Here is a 21,090-nt window from a genome sequence, read left to right as displayed (position 1 = left end):
TGTCTCCTCCTCCCCAACTTCTGTTCTTCTCTGAGTCCAAGCTTGTAACTTCATGTCAACTTTCCAATCCCTAAACCAGATCTAAAATCTGCCTAGACAGATCTAAGAAGTATTAAGAATGACGAGCAGGAGTTTGTGTTGACATGATGTGAGAAGACTGAGGATTTGAGGATAGCTTTGAGGTTGCACCTGGAGCTCCCAGGACGATCTTGTTACCAATTGCAAGTAAAACAGAAATCTGGAAGAAATTATCATTTTCTGAGAGAAGGTGATGAACTCGGTTTTTTAGGCATTATAGTTTCAGATGCCTCCCTGTGGATGTTCTTTAAAATCGTACATCTGGGGACTGGAATATCATTTGAGAAGTGTGGAGACTGAAACCCGGAGATGGTCCAAAATTCCTATGTCGAGACTGTGGGGGAGCAGGTGCTCCAGGCTTCTGATGCTCCGCCCACTACATGCACAAAACTAAGGCTGGAGGATGAGAGGCCTGAGAATCTGGGAATCACCAAGATCCTATCGGAGGCGATCACCGACCGTGTTGTGCCATTAAAATAAATGTTATGAAGACGGAAACCATTTGCCAAAGATTTCACAACAGACCCACGGAAGTGAAAGTAAATGATTAAAAAATGTAGGTCTCGGAGTTCCCTTCAAATTGTGATATTTCACCTTCTATTTACAGAGGTAAAAGGACACAGGAGAAAAGTTAATGTTTAAGCACTTTTATATTTGCATCCCTCTTTTTAGCAGAGGAAACCATTTTGGTAGTGCCTGTGTGAGTCATCCACAATGACTTCTCTGGGGCTCTTCTTGTTCTCGAGTTTTCTCTGCCATGTTGCTACTGCAGGACGGAGTAAGTAGTCTTTGCTTTTGCAAATGTAATTAATATATCCAACCCCCTAGTACATGACAGGGATCAATGATGATCATTAAAATTCTTTCTAGTGCGGCTGCTGGGGAGTCTGGATTGATAACGATTCTCCAATATTGCCATGCTTAAAGCTCCTCCCTAAGATAGTCAGCCAGTTGAAGCCTCGATGTACCGACCTATAAGATGGGGATAACTATTGTACCCTTCAAAGGGTTGTTGAGATTAGATGAGATATTGCATATGTGAAATATTTGGTACAGAACATGGCATAGTTACTATTGGCAGCATTAAATAGTTTTTTTTTCATTTTTGGGCTAGCTGAGCTTAAAAATGAAAATATAGATTTCTTTTTTAAATTTTATTTAAAATCAATTAATTAACATATAGTGTATTATTCGCTCCAGGTAGAGTTCAGTGATTGGTCAGTTGCATAAAACACCCAGTGCTCATTATAATATCAAGTGCCTCCTTATGCCCATCACCCGGTTACCCCATCCCCCTACCCCGCTCTCCTCCAGCAACCCTGTTTGTTTCATATGATTAAGAGTCCCTTATGGTTTATCTTCCTCTCTGGTTTTGTCTTATTTTAGGGAAAAATATAGATTTCTTAACTCACCACTTTTTGCTCTATTTCAGCCTGTCCCAAACCAGATGATGTACCATTTGCCACTGTTGTTCCATTAAAAACATTCTATGACCCAGGAGAGCAGATAGTATACTCCTGTCGTCCGGGCTACACGGCCCGGAATGGGATCAGGCGGTTCACCTGCCCTCTCACAGGACTTTGGCCCGCCAACTCCCTGAGATGCACACGTAAGTTAGTGCCTTCTCTCACATGCTCTCCTCTCACTGGGATCCTGGACACTTGGGGGATAAGCCACTTTGTCATGCTGGGGGCACAGAGGGCCGGCAGAGCCACAGAGTGGAGGGCTGTGAAGAAACAAGAGGGCCCGGGGTGGGGTGTTCATGGGAGGGCAGAGCAGAGGTGAAGGGTGCTATTTAGAGAGGAGGAGGTGAGCATAGCCTGGAATGAGGAGAGATGTGGAAAAGAGATCTGCTACGATAAAAGAGAGAGAAACATTGCAGAAGTAAAAAAGACGTACAGATACCCTGAAATTTAGACAGATACCAAAGAGACCCTTGAAAAAGTAAAACACGAGGAATCATCATATCTTTGGACTTAGCCTCAAAATGAAAGCAGATTTAATAGAATCATCACATGATAATTTATAATATATACAATTATATGAATTATATATGATTATACAACCATAATTTATAATAAATTATAATAATATATATAATATAAAAACTGAAGTATAAATTTATTGCCATCATCTTATGGTAGATGGGTGCTTTTCTTTAGTTCTCAGGACATGGTTCCGTGATATCATGCCAACATTACTTTTTATAGTCAGATATGGAGCGATCAACCCAATAGAATTTCTGGCAATTTTATGTAGAAGTTACTATAGGGGTCTATGGGAGCTCTGGTTATTTTGATCCTATGAACATGACCTTTGTGCAAATCATATATTTCATACAAGCGATTTTAGTATGCTTTTTGGCTCAAAACAGACTAAACATGATTTTTAATGAAAAACAGCCATGCCATCATAAGGGAAAAGTTTTCTTTAAATCGGTCATAGCTCTGGAATACTAACAATTTCATTGTTTCAAGTTACTTTTCATGTGTGTATTTTTGCATCATTGCAGAGAGTAGGTACCATTTTGTATTTTTCCATATTCACCAGCATAGCATAAATATTGACTATATCTCCATAGGCTTCATAATTCACATTTTATTGGCTGTGTAAGAATTCAACTGTTGATTTACCATAATCAATCAAAACAATCACCTGATGGTAAACATTTAGGCTATCCAGTTTTTGTTATTAGAGCTAACAGGGCGATGAGCCCCTTTGTGCATATATCATTTGACTAATTTTGAGTTATTTTCTTAGAATACTTAACAGTAGTGTTATTGAATCAAAGAATAGAAACGAGTTTATATGTTTTTACTTTATTTTTTTTAATTCTTTTTTTTTTTTTAAGATTTTATTTATTTATGTGACAGCGAGAGAGGGAACACAGCAGGGGGAGTGGGAGAGGAAGAAGCAGGCTCACAGCGGAGGAGCCCGATGTGGGACTCGATCCCGGCACGCCCGGGATCACGCCCGGAGCTGAAGGCAGACGCTTTAACGACTGCGCTACCCAGGCGCCCCTTTATGTTTTTACTTTAATGAAAAATTCTATAAATTGAAATTTACCTTTCCATCTTTATTTTTGAAATTTTTAATTTATTATTATTCTTTTCTTCTATCTTTAAATTACAGCCAAAATATGTCCTTTTGCTGGAATCTTAGAAAATGGAGCTGTACGCTACACAACTTTTGAATATCCCAACACGATCCATTTTGCTTGTAACACCGGGTGAGGACTTCGAGCTACCAGAGGCAGGACATTTCTGGGCCCTTTAAGCCAAACATCAAGACATATTTTATTTTTAGCCTTCAGTGGTGTTGGGGTGGGGTCGGGGGTGGAGACCATAACAACTAGTGGGATATGAAGTTGCTGCTGTGTCAAACTTTCCTTCTCCTAGTTAATTACTTAACCGTGGAGGTACATGGGAACAATGAGAACTGCATGGTAATTCTTTATCATCTCTGGGACAAATCTTGACATGAAGGTTGAAATACCTTAGGAATTGGACTTGGGCTTTAGATATGAACCTAATTTGCTTGACTGACCTGGGGGTCTCCAGAAGGGAGTTCTCTGGGGAAGGTTGGGCGTGTGATGGTGTAGAACATAGTTCTGTTGGTCCTCACGTGACACAGGACAGCATCCCCAGCAAGAAAGCGCATACGGTCCATCATATAGATAATCTCCCTTAGGAGCAAAGGCGCTGCCAGTGACATGGTCAATAACGTGTCGGCTGTACCTTAGGGCAAAATTTTCCTGAGGATCCTTGTTTGGGATTGGGAATTAAGAAATACTATGTGTGAAAAAGAAATGGATTCCTTCCATCTGAAACACTAATTAACTTGTGGGTCTGATGGCAAAGGACCTTGAAACAGTTGGCTTCGACGAGACCGTGTTATATTTTCAATGGAAATATACTGCATTGTTTTTACCCATTTGTGTCAGCAGAGTGAATAGTTTCAGGAAATGAACAGTAGCCATGACTCAGTTTGATTCACTTTTGTGCCCTTGGAAGAAGAGATAGTTCTTTGCTCCATGTTGAGAAGGAGTGAATTTGGTCTGCTGATTGGAAAAGAGGGGTTGGGGGGTTTGGCTTCTATGCCTCCAGCTATGGAAACTTCTCGTTCTTCCGTGAGTCCCCTGCAGCCCTGGGCTGGGAGATTTGAGGAGCCTTAAGTGAGTGTGGAGCTCCCCAGGAAAGCAGCATTACAAAATAGGGGAAAAACTTGAATGTGAGACAATGCTCAGTGGAGAAGACATTTGAGACGCCATTGATGGATTATGCTACTGCTTGATGGGTTACATTTTCCTTTTGCAGGTTTTATCTGAATGGAAGTAGTTCTGCTCAATGCACCGAGGAAGGAAAATGGAGTGTTGACATTCCTGTTTGTATTCGTGAGTCTGCGGGTCCCCAGTTATGGGGAGAGTGATGAGCTGGTTTGCCTGGGACTTTGCTGGTCTTAACACTGTACATTCCAGGGCCTGGAAATCCCTCAGTCCTGACTCCATGGGAGGGTGGCTCACCCTTCTGGGGAGTGTACATCCTGGTATCTGGGAGGATGCAACAACCCTTTTGGAAGGACAGAAGGGAAGCATTCGACTCGTGAACACATTTGTATCCTCCACATGGTGGAATCAGTGATATCTGGGCTTGTTCATGCCATCACTCTCACACTTTTTGGGGGGGCTTGGCTACGTGTGGCATTGGTTCAATCGGGGACTGCCATCATTTGACTAGAACTGGAAACAGTGAGATCAAACATCTCCCTCCTGCTCTGGAACCTCGTTCATGCATTTATACATTCACCCATGTATATATTCCATAAATGGGTACTGAGGACCTAATGTGTACCATATCCTGTTCTCAGGCTCTATGGCCGAAGGCCACTTCGGTCTGCCCTCAGCAAGTGTGTCTAGTGATAAGGGACACAAGCAAATAACCTTCACAATGAGCTTAGACTCCATCAAAGGGCCTTGCCTCCTAGGAGTGGAGTGGGATTGCTTCAAAAAACACTGCTGCTGGCTTATTCCAGGGACCCTCAGCCACGCAGTGAGGGGCGGCTCTGGGCATTGCCGATACGGGGAGGGATGCTCTGATTGTGATTCATGGGCGTCCAGTCTTGGACCAGGAGGCCCAGGCATTACAATCATGTTACAGTTCTTTAACATTTCAGTGAGGTCTATCTTAGCAAGAGCCGGTGAAAAAGTCAAGCAATTTCAAATCAATGATCATTTAAGAAAAGCTGAACTACCAAAACAAAAGTTTTTTAAGGCTAAATTAGAGTTCTTCACTCCGTAGTAAAAATCACCACGGTTCCTATAGTTTCCCTTGGAAGCAGATTGATGTCAATTACGTAAAGTCACTTTTGCTTCTTGGTTACAAAACAGAAAATCTGCTTTAGCTTCCGTCTAATCTAAATCAATGCTTCTCATACTTTAATGTACGTGTGAATCCCCTGGGCATCTCGTTAAGATGCAGATTCTGATCCATGGGCCTGGGGTGGGGTCTGAGCTGCTGCCTTTCTAGTAAGCTCCCAGGCGAGGCCCCTGCCACGGGCTCATGGATCCCACGTGGAGTAGCAAGGATCTAACTAATTCAGATTAAATCACATTCTGGTCTGCACTCACCTCCTTTACATTAGTATAACTCTCCCTGGACTTACTGAAACCTCATATTAGTCAGGTCAGGATGACAACCCCGGCCGTGTCTCCACGTAAAGCTACTTGCATAAACTCCACGCACACAGGGTACAGAAGCGGGAGATGTTCAATGGGCACAAACAAATGTAAGCCAGCAGTGGAATGGAGATGTCACAGATGACTTTGTACCAAATGCTATCGTGAGCAGTTATGGCAGGATGGCCCTCCACCGCCTCTGACTTCCAGAAACATCTTCCGAGGTAGCATTTGGATCACAGACTGATGGAGACCTATGCATTGTGTCATTGTAACGGGCAAATTCATGGTGACAAGACTTAGACTTACTTCGTCAGTCTTTTCACTGGTTCAGACATCTGGTTTTCAGATCATATTTTCTTCCAGGACTTCTATCCGTGACTGTTTTTATCCTGGCATTTGATCCAATTTTGCATTTTCTCAAGTTAATCTTTGTGCTGGTTTTTTTTTTTCCTTTCTGGAAAGAGTAACTTTCAAGACTCAACTGTTTCATAAACGTGATTGTTCTTTCTTTTTCCAGCCGTAACCTGCCCTCCACCATCCGTACCTAAGTTTGCAACGCTTAATGATTTTAAGTCATTGACTAAAAACCACTCCCTCTATGGAAAAAAGGCTGTCTTCGAATGTCTGCCACACTACGCCATGTTTGGCAATGATACAATCACCTGCACAGAACACGGAAATTGGACTAAATTACCAGAATGCAAAGGTAGGTGCAAGGACAAGACAAAACTATTACGACAGTGTAGAATCCCATTTTTGAGAAGTATTGAAAATTCCACTCTCATTGAGTGTCTCCAGTGGCCTTGTTCAACAAATGTTTATTGGCATCTACCATGTGCCAGGCAGTGTGCTGGGTGTTGGGGTCACCAGATGAATGAGGCCTGGCTTCTGACCTCAGAAAAATTATATATAACGTGATGAACTGTTTGGAGCTGCCCGGGAGAGCTTCCCAGAAGAGGAGAAGTGGAGAATGAGGGGAAGGCATGAAAAGTCAGGGAGGCACGAGAGAACAGAGTGTGTGCACGGACAGTCGAATATGGTGGTGAGATTGGTGGGGAGAAGCTAGGATTAAATTGGGGCATCCTAGGAGATGAGGGTGAAAAACTGGGCTATAGTCAGACTGTCCCACGCTTTTATAGTCTACCTAAATTTAAGAATCACAAGAATATTTGACTTTAAAATATGAAAATTCTTCCTCTTCGATTAATTTTTATTTTTTAGAGAGAGAGAGCATGCATGTGCTTGTGGGGTGGGGAGGGGCAGAGGGAGGGGGAGAGGGAGAGAATCTTAAGCAGGTTCCATGCCCAGCACAGAGTCTAACACCAGGCTCAATCCCACGACCCTGAGATCACGACCTGAGCTGAAATCAAGAGTCAGGCGCTTAACCAACTGAGCCACCCAGGTGCCCCCTTCCTCTTTTAATTTGACCTATCATTGTTATCTTTAACTTTGTCAACTGCCAGACGAGTAGACAAATTACAGACTTTATCATGCACACAAGCAGTTATACCGACTGCTACTTTCTCCTGTGGTAGATATTGCGATACCTCTTGAGGGATTCAGAGCATAAGTGCTTTTTAGCATGGGGAAACTACCAATACCAATACCTAGCACCTTCTGTGGGACTTAAACTCTGGGCCAGGTACTGGTCTCTTGCACTATATGTGTCATCTCACCTCATTTAATTCTCTCAAGTCCTAAGCAGCAGCTGCTTTTTCCCCCCCAACCTTTCACCTAGAGATATCAACCGTCAACACGTGACTTTCTCTGTCTCTCTCTCTTTCCATAGACAGACGCTTTTTCTTCCTGAACCATCTGAAAATAAGTTGTACACATCATGACACTTACCCATAAACATTCAGCGTGAACGTCCTAAGAACAAGAACATTGTCACTGTAGGCAAGACAGTTAATATGCTTTGAATTATAATAATAATGATTTAAACTATTATAATAATATAAACAATTAACAACATTTATTTCATGTGGAAATTTCCCCTCAATTGACCCGAAAGTGTTCTTTATACATGTGTTTTGTTTTACATGGGATCTCGTCAAGAATCCCACATCTGGTTTAGTTGTCAGGGCTCCATAGTCTCCTTTGGTCAAGAATGATCCCCTGCGGGGCGCCTGGGTGGCTCAGTCTGTGAAGCGGCTGCCTTCAGCTCAGGTCATGATCCCAGGGTCCTGGGATCGAGCTTGCTGTCAGGCTCCCTACTTGGCTGGGAGTCGACTTCTCCCTCCCCCGCTGCCCCTCCCCCTGCTCATGCTTGTTCTCTCTGTCTCTGTCTCTCTCTCAAATAAATAAATAAATAAATATAGTCTTTAAAAAAAAAAAAGAAGAATGATCCACTGCCTTTTTAGTTGTCTTTCCTTGACACTTTTATTTTGATTGATTGATTGAGAGAGAGAGAGAGAGAGCATGTGCGAGGGCCGGGGGGGACGGGCAGAGGGAGAAGGAGAGAGAGAACGCCGAGCAGACTCCATGTCCAGGGTGGAGCCCAACCTGGGGCCCAGTCTCTCAACCCTGAGATCCCAACCTGAGCCGAAATCAAGAGTCAGATGCTTAGGGGTGCCTGGGTGGCTCAGTCAGTTAAGAATCTGTCTTTGGCTCAGGTCATGATCCCAGGGTTCTGGGGTCGAGCCCCACATTGGGTTCCCTGCTCAGTAAGGACCCTGCTTCTCCCTCTGCCTGCTGCTTCCCCTGCTTGTGCTCTCACTCTTTGTGTCAAATAAATAAAATCTAAAAAAAAAAAAAGTCAGATGCTTAACTAACAGAGCCACCCAGGCGCCCCTCCTTGACATTTTTAAAGAATACAGGCTATTGGTCTTGTAGAATGTTCCATAATCTGAATCTAGGTGATGGTTTAGTTGTGATTAGATTCAAGCTAAATAATTTTGTTAAGAATCCATTCCATCCCATCAGGAGGCATCACTGGTCATGCTTCGTTTGATCCCTTGGCCCGGTGGGTGCTGTCAGATCTTCTCTTGGTAAAAGTGTCTTTTCCTCTTTGGAATTAGTAAGCAAATGTTGGGTGCTACTTTGAGACTGTGTGACTATCTACTCTCTAGTGGGCATTTTGGCGTCCTCTGATGGTCCCCGACTTAGCCAATGATGACACTGGTAGTTGCGAACCGGTGACTTTCTATTTTTTCTTCTATATTTATGAGCTTGCATTCTTCTATAGAAAAATTTCTTTTCTTCCATGGACTATTTTAAAAATATTATTATAGACTCATAGATTCAGGGCCAGGAAGCAACATCATGCTTCTCCTTCATATTTCATTCTGGCTTCTCGTATAGATTGAAGACATTCATAAGAATTAGATTTAACACCTGAAATCCAATAATGCTGTGCTAGTGTGCATGGAGGGAGCCTTTGTGTTTTAATTTCATGGTTTGTTGATTAAAAGAGACAGAATTTTTTTTTCTTCTTTCAAACCCACCATTTTAGACTGCTTGGAGACAAAATTTGGAATAAATAATGCCTTGTGATTGTATGAGAGCCCAAAGAACTTGGTAACTCATTGATTTACTTTCAAAGTATTGTTGTTTCTTTTTTAATACCTAGGGTCCTGTGAGCATAAGAAGAGGGGGACAGAATTAAGCACCTAGTTTCCTAGAAATTGTACTTCAGCTACAGAAACACCCAATGGTTCAATGGGGTCATGGAGACTGGAACGTAAATATTTCATAACTATGGGACGATACTACTATTTATACTAATATGTCTTATTGAATACATTTTTTAGAAGTAAAATGCCCATTCCCATCCAGACCAGACAATGGGTTTGTGAACTATCCTGCAAAACAAACACTTTATTACAAGGATAAAGCCACATATGGTTGCCATGATACATATGGCTTGGATGGCCCAGAAGAAGTAGAATGTAACAAATTTGGAAACTGGTCCGCACAACCAAGTTGTAAAGGTATGAAATATACGGGTGAGGTCTTAATACATCCCTGAATTTATCCAGTGGGTTACCCTTACTTGCCATTTTCTTGTTCCAATCATTTTCCACTTGCTGCTCAGACTTGCTTCACAGTTATTCGTATGTGAAGGACTTTAGGACTCACATGTCCACGGGGGAGCTTCGTGCTTAGCAAGCTTGTTTGAGATGGATTGTAGGAAATAAACAGATCCTTCGTAAGCATTGATGATATGGTGGAAGACTGTGTGGGTTTCCTATACTTGTTTTCCTGTGAGCGTCCTTTTCTGCTATGTTCTGGTCTGGACTCTTCTTGTTGTTGCAAAAACCAACCACATATTCAAGCTAGTTCAAGGAAATAGGGGTTTATCATAAACCGGCAAATCACAATAGGTGATTGTATGGACATTGAAGATGAGGAAATGAAATACAACTGGTCCTCCTGCAGATTTGAACCAAAAGCCAGTCCCTTTTGTATCTCTTTCCATATCTCAGTGGCCTCATGGTCTCTCTCATCTTCATGTTTCCCCGCTCATTCACCTCGAACCCGGCTTGACTCTACATCAGGACCTCTCAAGCAAAGGACTCATCACTAACTGGCATCTTTTCCTGGAAACACTGGTTCCTTTTGAGTTCAGTGTCTATCCTTGATCCGGGGTCATGCTTATGCAAAGAATGATAACCTAGCACTATATTTCTGCTCAGGTTGCTACAGGGCTGGGCTGTTTAAGCAGAAAAGGAAATTAGGCATAGCAAGCAAAATGATGTATAGTGTCTTAGGTTGGGGTCCCCTGGACGCGGAGCCTGAGACAAGGATTCAAGTGCAGATGATTTATTCAGTGAGTGTCTCAGGAGAAAGTGAGGCAGGTAGGACCGAGTAGGGCACTGGCTCTCAAACTTCACTGTGCCCCAGGGTCACCTGGAGGGCTTATTTAAACACAGAGTTCCTGATTCAGTAGATCTGGGGCGGGACCTGAGAATTTGCATTTCTATCAAGTTCCGGAGTGAGGCTGCTGCTGCGGATCCAGGACTAAGTTTTGAACAAATAGGTGGTCTCAACTAGAATCTAGTTTCAATTTCATCCCCTTGGGAGCTCTGGACCATGAATTCTACCCTAGAGTTGATTCCACCAGAAGGCATGGGGACCTCCTTTTTGTATCCCCTTATCAGTCAGTCATTGGCTACAGGCTGCTCCCTTCCCTGGCCCCAGTGTGGGAGCTGATTGGCTCCCAGAAGAGATGGCTCCCTAATGGCTGAGAGCAACTTTTCAGAGAAAGGAGCATTTGTGAGCTTTTATCAGCCAACGGTCCCAGTAGCTGGTGGATGGCTACACCAGCTCAATAAATGGGATCTAAGTGGGGCAGTGGGGGTTTATATGAAATGGCGGTGTCTCGTAGAAGTTCTTTTTCACCGAAGACTAAAACCTGATGCTTCTGCCCTGACCTTCTTATGTGGCTGCTACAGGGGGAAAGGGCATCTTGGAAGCCATGACTAATGGTTCTATTGATAAAGAACAGCTATTAGCATTGACACTGACGTTACTCACTCTGGACATTCTTGGAATCTTCTTGTCTTGAGTGATGTGTTTCAGATGTACTCATCTGCTGATTCAAATGCTACATTGTCCTTAAGGAAGACTCACTGAACTCTTAAGTCTTGATAACAAATATTGTCTCTTTCAGCTTCTTGTAAATTATCTGTTAAAAAAGCTACTGTGCTATACCAAGGAGAGAGAGTAAAGCTTCAAGAAAAATTCAAGGATGGAATGCGGCATGGTGATAAAGTTTCTTTCTACTGCAAGAATAAGGAAAAGAAGTGTAGCTATACAGAGGACGCTCAGTGCATAGATGGCACCATTGAAATCCCCAAATGCTTCAAGGGTGAGTCTAACACTGGTACCTGTAACTAGGGTTTCCGCTTGCCCCTCACCATAGTAAGTACTCCAATCACATAATGATAATAAGAAGCCACATCAGTTTGGCCACTGGCTTTTTAAAAAAAATATTTTTACTTATTTATTTGAGAGAAAGAGAGAGCACAAGCATGAGCGGGAAGGAAGGGCAGAGGGAGAGGGAGAAGCAGGTTCCCTGCTGAGTAGGGATTCGGATGTGGGGCTCCACCTAGGACCCCGGGGATCATGACCCGAGCCAAAGGTAGACACTTGACCGACTGAGCCACTCAGGCTCCCCTGGCCACCGGATTTTTAAAAAGAGAGGGGGAGCAGGAGAAACGAATGAGATGAAACAATAAACTGATTCATTTTCTCTACTTGCATTATCATTTTCCTTTCCAATTCTTTTCTGTAAAAGTCAGAGTTGCAGTTTTATTCAATGAATATTGAGATGAATTATGTCATCTTGTGTAATTCCAGATTAAGCTCAAATAAGAGTAATAATGTTGCATGGAATATTGAATAATAACAATATTTACTGCCTCTCAGTCCCAAATTATAGAGAACTCACCCCAATTATAAAGTAACTCATGGTAATGGTGATTGGTTTATAGATCTTCTAACGTTTTTTCCCTCTCTTCAGCAATTCCTAGAGTTTGAAAAGTCTCCATTAGAGCAAAGTATTCATTAGAACGAAATATTTTCAGGAAGATGAGATTATGTTTGTAAGATAAAGATGTGTACAATGATCAGCATTTAGAACTGCCAACTTTTAAAATGTTCAGGTTTAGAGTTTAAGTATCTTCGTACTATGAAGGAAGAGTGAGCCAGACGTTGAAGCTTCTATTGGCTCTTAGCTTAGAAGTGTTCCAGGAGGGGGGCGCCTGGGTAGCGCAGTCCTTAGGCGTCTGCCTTCGGCTCAGGGCGTGATCCCAGAGTTCTGGGATCGAGCCCCACATCAGGCTCCTCCGCTGGGAGCCCGCTTCTTCCTCTCCTGCTCCCCTGCTGTGTTCCCTCTCTCTCTGGCTGTCTCTCTGTCAAAATAAATAAATAAAATCTAAAAAAAAAAAAAAAAGAAGAAGTGTTCCAGGAGGGATGCCTGGGTGGCTCAGTGGGTTAAGTGTCTGCCTTTGGCTCAGGTCATGATCCCAAGTGTCGTTCCCTTTGTGCTCTCTCTCTCTGACACATAAATAAATAAATAAATAAATAAATAAAATCTTAAAAAAAAAAGTCTTCCAAGAATGTGGACAGCCCTATACTGGGCAGGCAGGTTAGAGAAAAGAGGGGTTTGAGAAGTGACCAGCTAGAGATGGAAAAAGGAGTGATAACTAGTAAATCATACCTACTCGATAGCTTTAATTATCAGAAGTATGCTCCATGCCACGGAGTATGTGCTCAAACAAGTTATTATAATCACTAATGATTAGAAATGCACTGGATAAATTGTTACTGTTCAAGATACAGCGGACCCTGGGCAGATGTGAAATACTGAAACTGACAGAGGACGTGTAGCCTCGTACAAATCAGTACAGAAAATGTTAGAAGAGGATAATTAAAAAAACAACCCAGAGTTCTGTTGATGTATTTCTTCAGGCTCTTGTCCCCGGCAGTCTTCAGACAGCACTGTTAGTGCATCAGAGAATAAATAAAAGGCTGATACGTTTTTTTTTCCCCCTTTTAATCTTGACTGTCAGAATTATACAGAACCCTTTATTTTCCGTCTTGGAAATGAGTGCCTTATCATTTCCCTGATGTTTTCTCCTATCACTTAAACCTCACAGTCAACGGTTTTATTCATATAATTAAATTTTCCCACACGTTTGTAGAATGTATTTGATTTGACGTAGCTACTTAGCGAATTTAAGAAATGATCGTTTCTCTTAGGATCTTTGTCTTTTTCTTCCCAAACAGAACACAGCTCTCTGGCTTTCTGGAAAACCGATGCGTCAGATGTAAAGCCATGCTAAACTGGTTTTCAGATTCAAAATTAAATGCCACACTCGAATCAGTGTTTGTCCAAGGAACGTAGCAGAAGTGGAAAAATAAAGTGACTGAATTTATCCCCTCTGTCGCTGCAGCCTGATAGCTTACTTTTAGTTATGTTAGCTGGTTAAGAAACCCAAATCCTTGAAACATGGTCATTTCGTGGCTGTGGAATGGAAAGGTTACACAGTTATCCAGGCAACTCAGTTCCCCCCTCCCTTGTTCTACTTTCAGATGCTTTCGCCTCAACCGACTGCACTATTTTTCATAGAATGCTCCAGAGAACCATCACACAAGCCCTCAGCTCTGCCTGGCAGTCTTACCATATTTCCCTAATGTGTGCACTCCGCTCCTCTCCAAGGTGGCTACTTCTCTTCTCAACCCTCCTCAAGTCACCTTCTCTCCCCTCACTCTCACCTGAGAACCTTGCTCCTGTTGCACCAAGAAAATAGAAAAGACCTTTTAAAAGACCTTCCCATGGGGCACCTGGGTGGCTCAGTTGGTTAAGAGGCTGACTCTTGATTGCAGTGCTGGTCATGATCTCAGGGTTGGGGGATCGAGCCACGGCGGGGAGTCTGCTGGAGATTCTCTCTCTTCCTCTCCCTCTGCTCCCCCCCACTTGTGCACTCTCTCTCTCTCTAAATAAATCTTTAAAAAAACAAACAAAATAAAATAAAAAAATCTTCCCATGACCAAAACTGTCAACTTACCAGTACCTGTAGAGATTCTCTGCCCTCTGTCTTGTGCAGTGGACGAACTCAGTTCCCATCTAAGGGCGGACCGTATGCACTGGATCCCATCTTCTCTCTCCTACTTAAGGGTTTTGCTCCTCCCACAAGTGAGTTTCCGTTTTTATTATTTTTCTTCCTATTGGACCATTTCTATCGGTGTACAAATATATGGTTATATTACCCTTTACAAAAACCCTTCCTGTTGCCTGACATCTTTTTTCAGCTACTACCCCATCTTTCACCCCCGTGTTTATTTTAATTTTTTGTTTTTATTTTATTTAATTTTAAGTTTTTAATTTTAATTTTTAATTATTTTTTATTTTATTTTTTAAAAAGATTTTATTTATTTATTTGACAGAGAGAGAGAGACAGCCAGTGAGAGAGGGAACACAAGCAGGGGGAGTGGGAGAGGAAGAAACAGGCTCCCAGCAGAGCAGGGAGCCCGAGGTAGGGCTCGATCCTAGGATCCCGGGATCATGTCCTGAGCCAAAAGCAGACGCTTAACGACTGAGCCGCCCAGGTGCCCCAATTTTTTATTTTTTATATTCCCTGTTTTTATAAAAGTACTGGAAAAAGCTGTTTCTCTTTGCCAGCTCTATGAATAGTACCCATCACTACTCTTGAAATTCGTCTCCCCAAATGTATTCCTTCACTAATGCTTTTTTGTTAGGATTTGATCTGCTTGCCCGGGGTTGGGGGCCAGATCTCTTCTCCAAGATGTTTCTCTGCTCCTCCTTTCCTTCCCTCCCAGGTGGTCATTCATTACCTAGCCCTAAAAAACAGTTTTACTTTTTCTTCCTCAATCCTTGCTTTCCATATTGTCTCTCTCTCTCTCTCTCTCTCTCTCTGGGTATTAGGGCTTGGGTTTGATCTCCCCTTTGTAAACCAAAAAGCCCTATTTGGGGATTTTGCTGAGCAAAAGAGCCATCCACTCTGGACTTCCTTCCTTAGCACAAAGCTTTAGACCCACTGTTTTCTGTAACGTGTTACCGATTATTTTTTAAAATGGACCTCCCAGGGCGCCTAGGTGCCTCAGTCAGTTGTGTCTGACTCTTGATTTCAGCTCAGGTCCTGATCTCAGGGTTATGAGATAGAGCCCTGTTCTGCACTTAGCACAAGTCTGCTGGAGATTCTCTCTTCCACTTTTTCTGTTCTTTCCCTCCCCTCTTTCTAAAAATAAATAAATAAACAAAATCTTAAAATAAAAAATAAAAAAATAAAATAGACCCTCCCTCCTCATCCCATGTAACAGGTCTAGGAATGGAAAGATACCCGTAAAAATTTTAGAGCATCTCCCCCTGCTCCAGACATGATTGCAAGGTTTGCTCCAGAAAAGAGAGAATATATTTTTCTATTATCCTCTTTTGTTGCAAATGCTTTCCTAATTAATTTTATTATTTCAAAATTTAAAAATACATAGAAAAAATTTTAAATTGCTCACTTTCCCTCAGCTCACTTAAACAGGGCTACAGAGCAGTGAAAATCAGTAATGATTTTCTTGGGGATCCCGTGAGTGGTTACTGGGGGCCTTTCTAATGTAGACCTGGGCTCCAAGGGCTTTTGCTCAATCAAGGAGGGCCTCTTAATAAAAACTCACAGTTAAGCCTTCCTGTTCTTTCACAAGGCCATTACCTACTTGGATCAACTAAGACATAATCCAGAATTTCTGAAGTCCTATAGTCCACCCAATGAAGGAACATACCCAATGGGGGATTATTTACTTAAGTATTTATTACCTATGACCTTTCTCAAGGGTATAACTGGTAGGATAAGGGGCCAATCAGAATGGATGGCGGTCCTGGACTGAGGTCTGGGTTGGGGAGTGGGGGCTGAAAGCCTCCTGATGTATCAGACATTACCCTTTAGTTAGACTGGTGAAAGCAGGGCAGGAGGTCTTATGGAGACCTAAGAGCTGTTGGCCTCGTGGTTGGTACTCAAGCTTTTGGGCAACAGCTGTCTATCAATTGGTGTAAAAGCTTTTCAATATTTTTATACCCTGTATGCCCTGCCACACCTGCTTTCAAGAAAGATTTGGGATATTTCGATGTTGAAAGGACATAAACAACATAAAAATAAACCACACACGTCAAACAAAACAAGAACACATATTGTATGTTTAAAATTGTTATACCATTTATTTTTTAAAGCTTTATTATATTTTTAGAGCAGTTTTAGGTTTACAACAAAATTGAGAGGAAAGTACAGAGATTTCACATATACCGCCCACCCTCACACACGCAGAGCCTAGCCATTATCAACATCACTTACCAAAGTGGTACATTTTTAGCCAAAGATAGACCTACACGGACACATCACCCCAAGTTTCCCTTAGGGTTTACTCTTGGTGCTGTCTATTCTATGGATTTGGACAAAAGTATAATGACATGTATCCATTGTAGAGAGTATTTTCACTGCCCTAAAAATCCTCTGTGCTCTGCAGGACATCTTCGTTGCTTACAGGTTTTAGCGTTTATGAACAAAGCTGCTATCATGATCTGTGTGCAGATTTTTGTGGGAATATAAGTTTTCAGCTTTTGGGTAAATACCAAGGAGCCCGATTGCTGGATCATATGGTAAGAATATGTTTGTTTGTTTGTTGTTATCGAGATGTAATTGACATATAACATTGCATTAATTTCACATTCAACATAATGATTTGAGACATACATATATTATGAAGTGATCACCACAATAAGTATAGTTACCATCCGTCACCACACAGTTACAGATTTTTTTTCTCGCGGTGAGAACTTTTAAGATCTGCTCTCTTAGCAACTTTCAAATATATTATACCGTGCAGTATCATTAGCTAGAGTCACCATGCTGTACATTACATCCCCAGGACTGAGTTTATTTTACAGCCGGAAGTGTGTATTGTATTACTGGAAGTAAGTTTTGGCCACCTTTGCCTGTTTCACCGAGACTGCCTTTAGTTCCGTAAGGAACCACTGAGCTGCCTTTCCAAAGTGGCTGCACCGTTTTGCTCGCTCACCGGGAATGAATGAGAAGTCCCATTGCTCCATGTCCTTGTCGGCATTTGATGTGGACAGTGTTCTGGAATTTGGTCATTCTAATGGGTGTGTCATGGTATCTCATTGTTTTAATTTGCATTTCCTGATGATATATGATGTGGAACATCTTTTCATATGCTTATTTGCCATCCATCTATGGTCTATTAAAACCATTGGCCCATTTTTTTTAATCGGGTTGCTTATTGTTAAGTCTTAGCAGTTCTTTGTATATTTTGGATAACAATCTTCCATCAGATACATTGTTTGCAAATATTTTCTCCCAGTCTGTGGCTTGTCTTCTCATTCTTTTTGATAGTCTCTCTCACAGAGCAGATTTTAATGAAGTCCAGCTTACCAATGATTTATTCCATGGATCGTGTCTTTGGTATTGTATCTAAAAAAGGTGTTGCATACCCAAGATCATCTGGATTTGCTCGTATGTTATCTTCTAGGAGTTTTACAGTTTTCCATTTTACGTTAAGGTCTATGATCTATTTTAAGTTAATTTTTTTGATGGATGTAAGGTCTGTGCTCTAGATTAATCTTCTTGCATATGGATGTCCAGTTGTTCCAGCACCATTTATGGAAAAGACTGTCTTTGCTCCTTTGAATTGCTTTTGCTTCTTTATCAAAGATCAGTGGACTGTATTCGTAGTGGTCTATTTCTGCGCTCTCTGTTCTGTTCCATTGATCTATTTGTCTATTACTTTGCTAATACCACACTCTCTTGATAACTATAGCCTCTATGTCTGCTGTTTGGTAACATCAGGTGTTCCCAGTGCCAAAGTTTCCTGAGCCCAGCTCTCCTATTTTAAGCCTACAGTACCTCTTTACCTAGTATCCCCTCAACCTGCTCCATAAACAAGCTCCTAGAACATGGTAGGTTTGTTGAGGATGGCATTTTGCATCATTTTGTTCATTGGAAGGCATTTCAGGCTGCTGGATAGGCTTGGATCCTGAAAAATCAATCAGAGTAGACTTTGAAGCTTAGGCCATAGTACTGAGTCCTCTAATTTAATGATATTTTCATAGAAAGAGAAATCTGCTACTTTTGGCAATCTGAAGAGGCAATTTGGATTAGAGGGCCCCATCAGTAGAAACTGCCCAGTTGCAGCCCTCTATTTCATGATTATGTGGTCCATTTAGTAACATAGGTAGATTCTCTTTCCCAAATGTTTTTCTTCTAAAAAGCTTAGGTCATCAGGTTGCCCAGCATTAAAACGCAACTGTCCCCTTCTTAGGAGGTGTGCGGTGATCTCCCCTGCCAGCTGACAGACCAGGGAGTACTTCCCTCCTCTTCCCACAGGCAGTCAGATGGAGAAAGAGTGAAACTGTGGCTAAGGAGCTGTTTATCATCCTATATTTTAGCACGGCTGAATTCGTCTTCCCATGTTATGTGATAGTAATTAACTAGCAACTGCAGACCCAAACGATGCTATAAGCTACATATGGCCAAGGAGGACTTCTTTCAAAAAGAGGACGTCCCCAGCTGTGCCTCCCCAAAACCAGCTTTCTTCTCTTGGATTATGGCTGATTAGGCTTCTACATGCAGCGGTGTGCATGTTTTAGCTTTCCTCTCACGCTGTCCTATATATCTGCAAGAGGTTTAGAGTATAAAAATGAATTCTTTTATTTCTAAGGCATTGATCATTCTTTCAATATATAGGGTCTCATTTTTGAGGCCCCAAACTCATTAACAGATATTCATCAGTGAAATTTCCCATCTACCCAGAGGATCCTTCCCCACCTTAACCTCTACGTGAAAGATCATAAAGATATGAGAAATAGAGAAAGAAAAGAAAATCGCCTGGGACGTGTGCAAGTGTGTGTGTGAATGTGCAATGTATGTGTATGTGTGTGAATGTGAGATGTAGGGGTTGATATGAACGTGTGAGTGTGTGTGCGAATATGCAACGTATGCTCATACATGAATGTGTGGGTGTGTGAGAGAGAATGAGCAGGGGAGAGAGGCAGAGGGAAAGGGAGAAGCAGACTCCCTGCTGAGCAAGGAGCCTGATGCTGGACTCGATCCCAGGATCCTGGGATCATGCCCTGAGCCAAAGGCAGATGCTTAACTTACTGAGCCACCCAGGCGCCCCAAATTTGATTATTTTTGATAGGAAGTGGGATAACTGCCTGGTGATCCACTGCAGTGATCCTAGGTCACTAGCATTCATTCTTAGGTATTCTATTTTCTTTTTTATGTGTTTATTATTCACAGTCCTTCAAATTACTGGATAAATTCACATTGAAGTTGTTGAAGCCCTGACTCAAAAAAGTTTTAGAGGAGAAAAATAAATGGCAAAATTTTGTGTCAATTTGAGTCAGTTTTTCCAGAATAGTGCTATTTTTGGAGAGATCTGAGGATATCTCGTAAGTAAAATTGACAGAACTTGAAATATCTTTAATTGCTTCGCCTAGAGAATCACTGTCCTCATTTGATGCGTATTCTTACAGGTTTTCCTTTCTTTGTGTGTCTGGCAAGTATGTAAAATGGAATAATCACATTTTGTAACTCACTTTCAGTATTTATTGGTGTAGACTTCTACTTTTGGTATGAGTCTTTAGGGCAATTAAGGTTATCAGAAGAATGCCTTTAGGAAATATGTAAGTTTTATATGCATCTATCTTAAAATTAAAGATGTAAGTTACTGTAATCAGGTTTACATTTGACTTTATAGAACAGGAAACTCAAATGACAGTGGGGTAAGCAAAATGGAGGTAACTTCCATATCTGTGCTATGATTTTATAGAGGAGTTTAAAATACAGAGGTTATCAGGGGCGCCTGGGTGGCACAGCAGTTAAGCGTCTGCCTTCTGCTCAGGGTGTGATCCCAGCGTTACGGGATCGAGCCCCACGTCAGGCTCCTCCACTATGAGCCTGCTTCTTCCTCTCCCACTCCCCTTGCTTGTGTTCCCTCTCTCGCTGGCTGTCTCTATCTCTGTCAAATAAATAAATAAAATCTTTAAAAAAAATACAGAGGTCATCAGATTTAATACAACAAAATGCAGCCTACTTCAAGCTATGTGTGAATAATTATTATCTTTCTAATTAGCAAGAGGTCATATTTCCCCATGTCTTACGTAGGGAATAATTGAATTCACATGGTTCAGGATTATCTAGACGAATCTCTCAATTTTAAGTTTATATTTTGAAAAGAAACAGATAGCTTTCAACATGAGAAGTATAGCATTGTCAACTTTCCACACAGGAAGGAAAAACAATTTATATTTTACAGTCATGTTTTTACTATCATGTTCGTACTCTATTATCAACTGTGTTACCACTGGATTTTTAAAAATTGAGGTAAAATGTTACTTGTTTTTGAAACAAACTTCTTTCATTTAAGTCACTTGTAGCTGATAGGAAATAATATATATTTTCTGAAACAATATTTTCAATGGGAATAATATTTCAATTTCAATACCTTTTTAAAATCAAAGCTAAAACAAGGTTGAGTATGTATTTTCATATCCTGACTTTATAATCACTATATAGTGTTTGCTTTATCTTCCCTCTATTTCCATCACATATTATTTATATACCTTTTAAGCCAGGTGACATAATCTGACTCCAAATGTGGTATTTGGTGTTTGTCTTATTACCTCCTACTATTTTTTCAACGTTTGGCGGGTGGAAACTCATCTTTGTTCTCACAACTCCTGAAGCTTTGTTGAAGTTGGAACCATTTGTGGTAACTCCCTAGTCCCCTTCTCTAAGAAAGGAATCCCAATCCCTGTCCTTTAGCACAAAGGTAAGCTAGTACAGTCATGTTGATACGGTGGG

At 41.5% G+C, this 21,090-nt stretch overlaps 1 protein-coding gene across 2 annotated transcripts; it reads left to right on the top strand.

The window, feature by feature from the left end:
- Window positions 1-4,062: 4,062 nt before the first annotated feature.
- Window positions 4,063-13,638, top strand: APOH (apolipoprotein H). 2 transcript variants are annotated; one of them, XM_040640367.1, is made up of 6 exons: window positions 4,063-4,207; window positions 4,395-4,471; window positions 6,273-6,461; window positions 9,508-9,687; window positions 11,370-11,567; window positions 13,490-13,638. In XM_040640367.1, the coding sequence occupies exons 3-6, from the start codon at window positions 6,395-6,397 to the stop codon at window positions 13,543-13,545; spliced, it is 501 nt and encodes a 166-aa protein (XP_040496301.1). In that variant the 5' UTR covers window positions 4,063-4,207; window positions 4,395-4,471; window positions 6,273-6,394; the 3' UTR covers window positions 13,546-13,638. The 2 variants fall into 2 exon arrangements, with proteins under 2 accessions (XP_040496301.1, XP_040496300.1); XM_040640366.1 differs by having other exon boundaries at window positions 4,081-4,252.
- The last annotated feature ends 7,452 nt before the right edge of the window (window positions 13,639-21,090 follow it).

This window comes from Ursus maritimus, unplaced genomic scaffold (assembly GCF_017311325.1).
Source record: "Ursus maritimus isolate PB19 unplaced genomic scaffold, ASM1731132v1 scaffold_24, whole genome shotgun sequence".
Taxonomy (NCBI): Eukaryota; Metazoa; Chordata; class Mammalia; order Carnivora; family Ursidae; genus Ursus; species Ursus maritimus.
This window is presented reverse-complemented; position numbering and strand designations above follow the sequence as displayed.

Coding starts and splice junctions, on each gene's coding strand:
- APOH (XM_040640367.1), top strand. CDS start 6,395: ATGTTTGGCAATGATACAATCACCTGCACAGAACACGGAAATTGGACT. Junction 9,688..11,369: donor CGCACAACCAAGTTGTAAAG/GTATGAAATATA, acceptor TGTCTCTTTCAG/CTTCTTGTAAATTATCTGTT. Junction 11,568..13,489: donor AATCCCCAAATGCTTCAAGG/GTGAGTCTAACA, acceptor CTTCCCAAACAG/AACACAGCTCTCTGGCTTTC.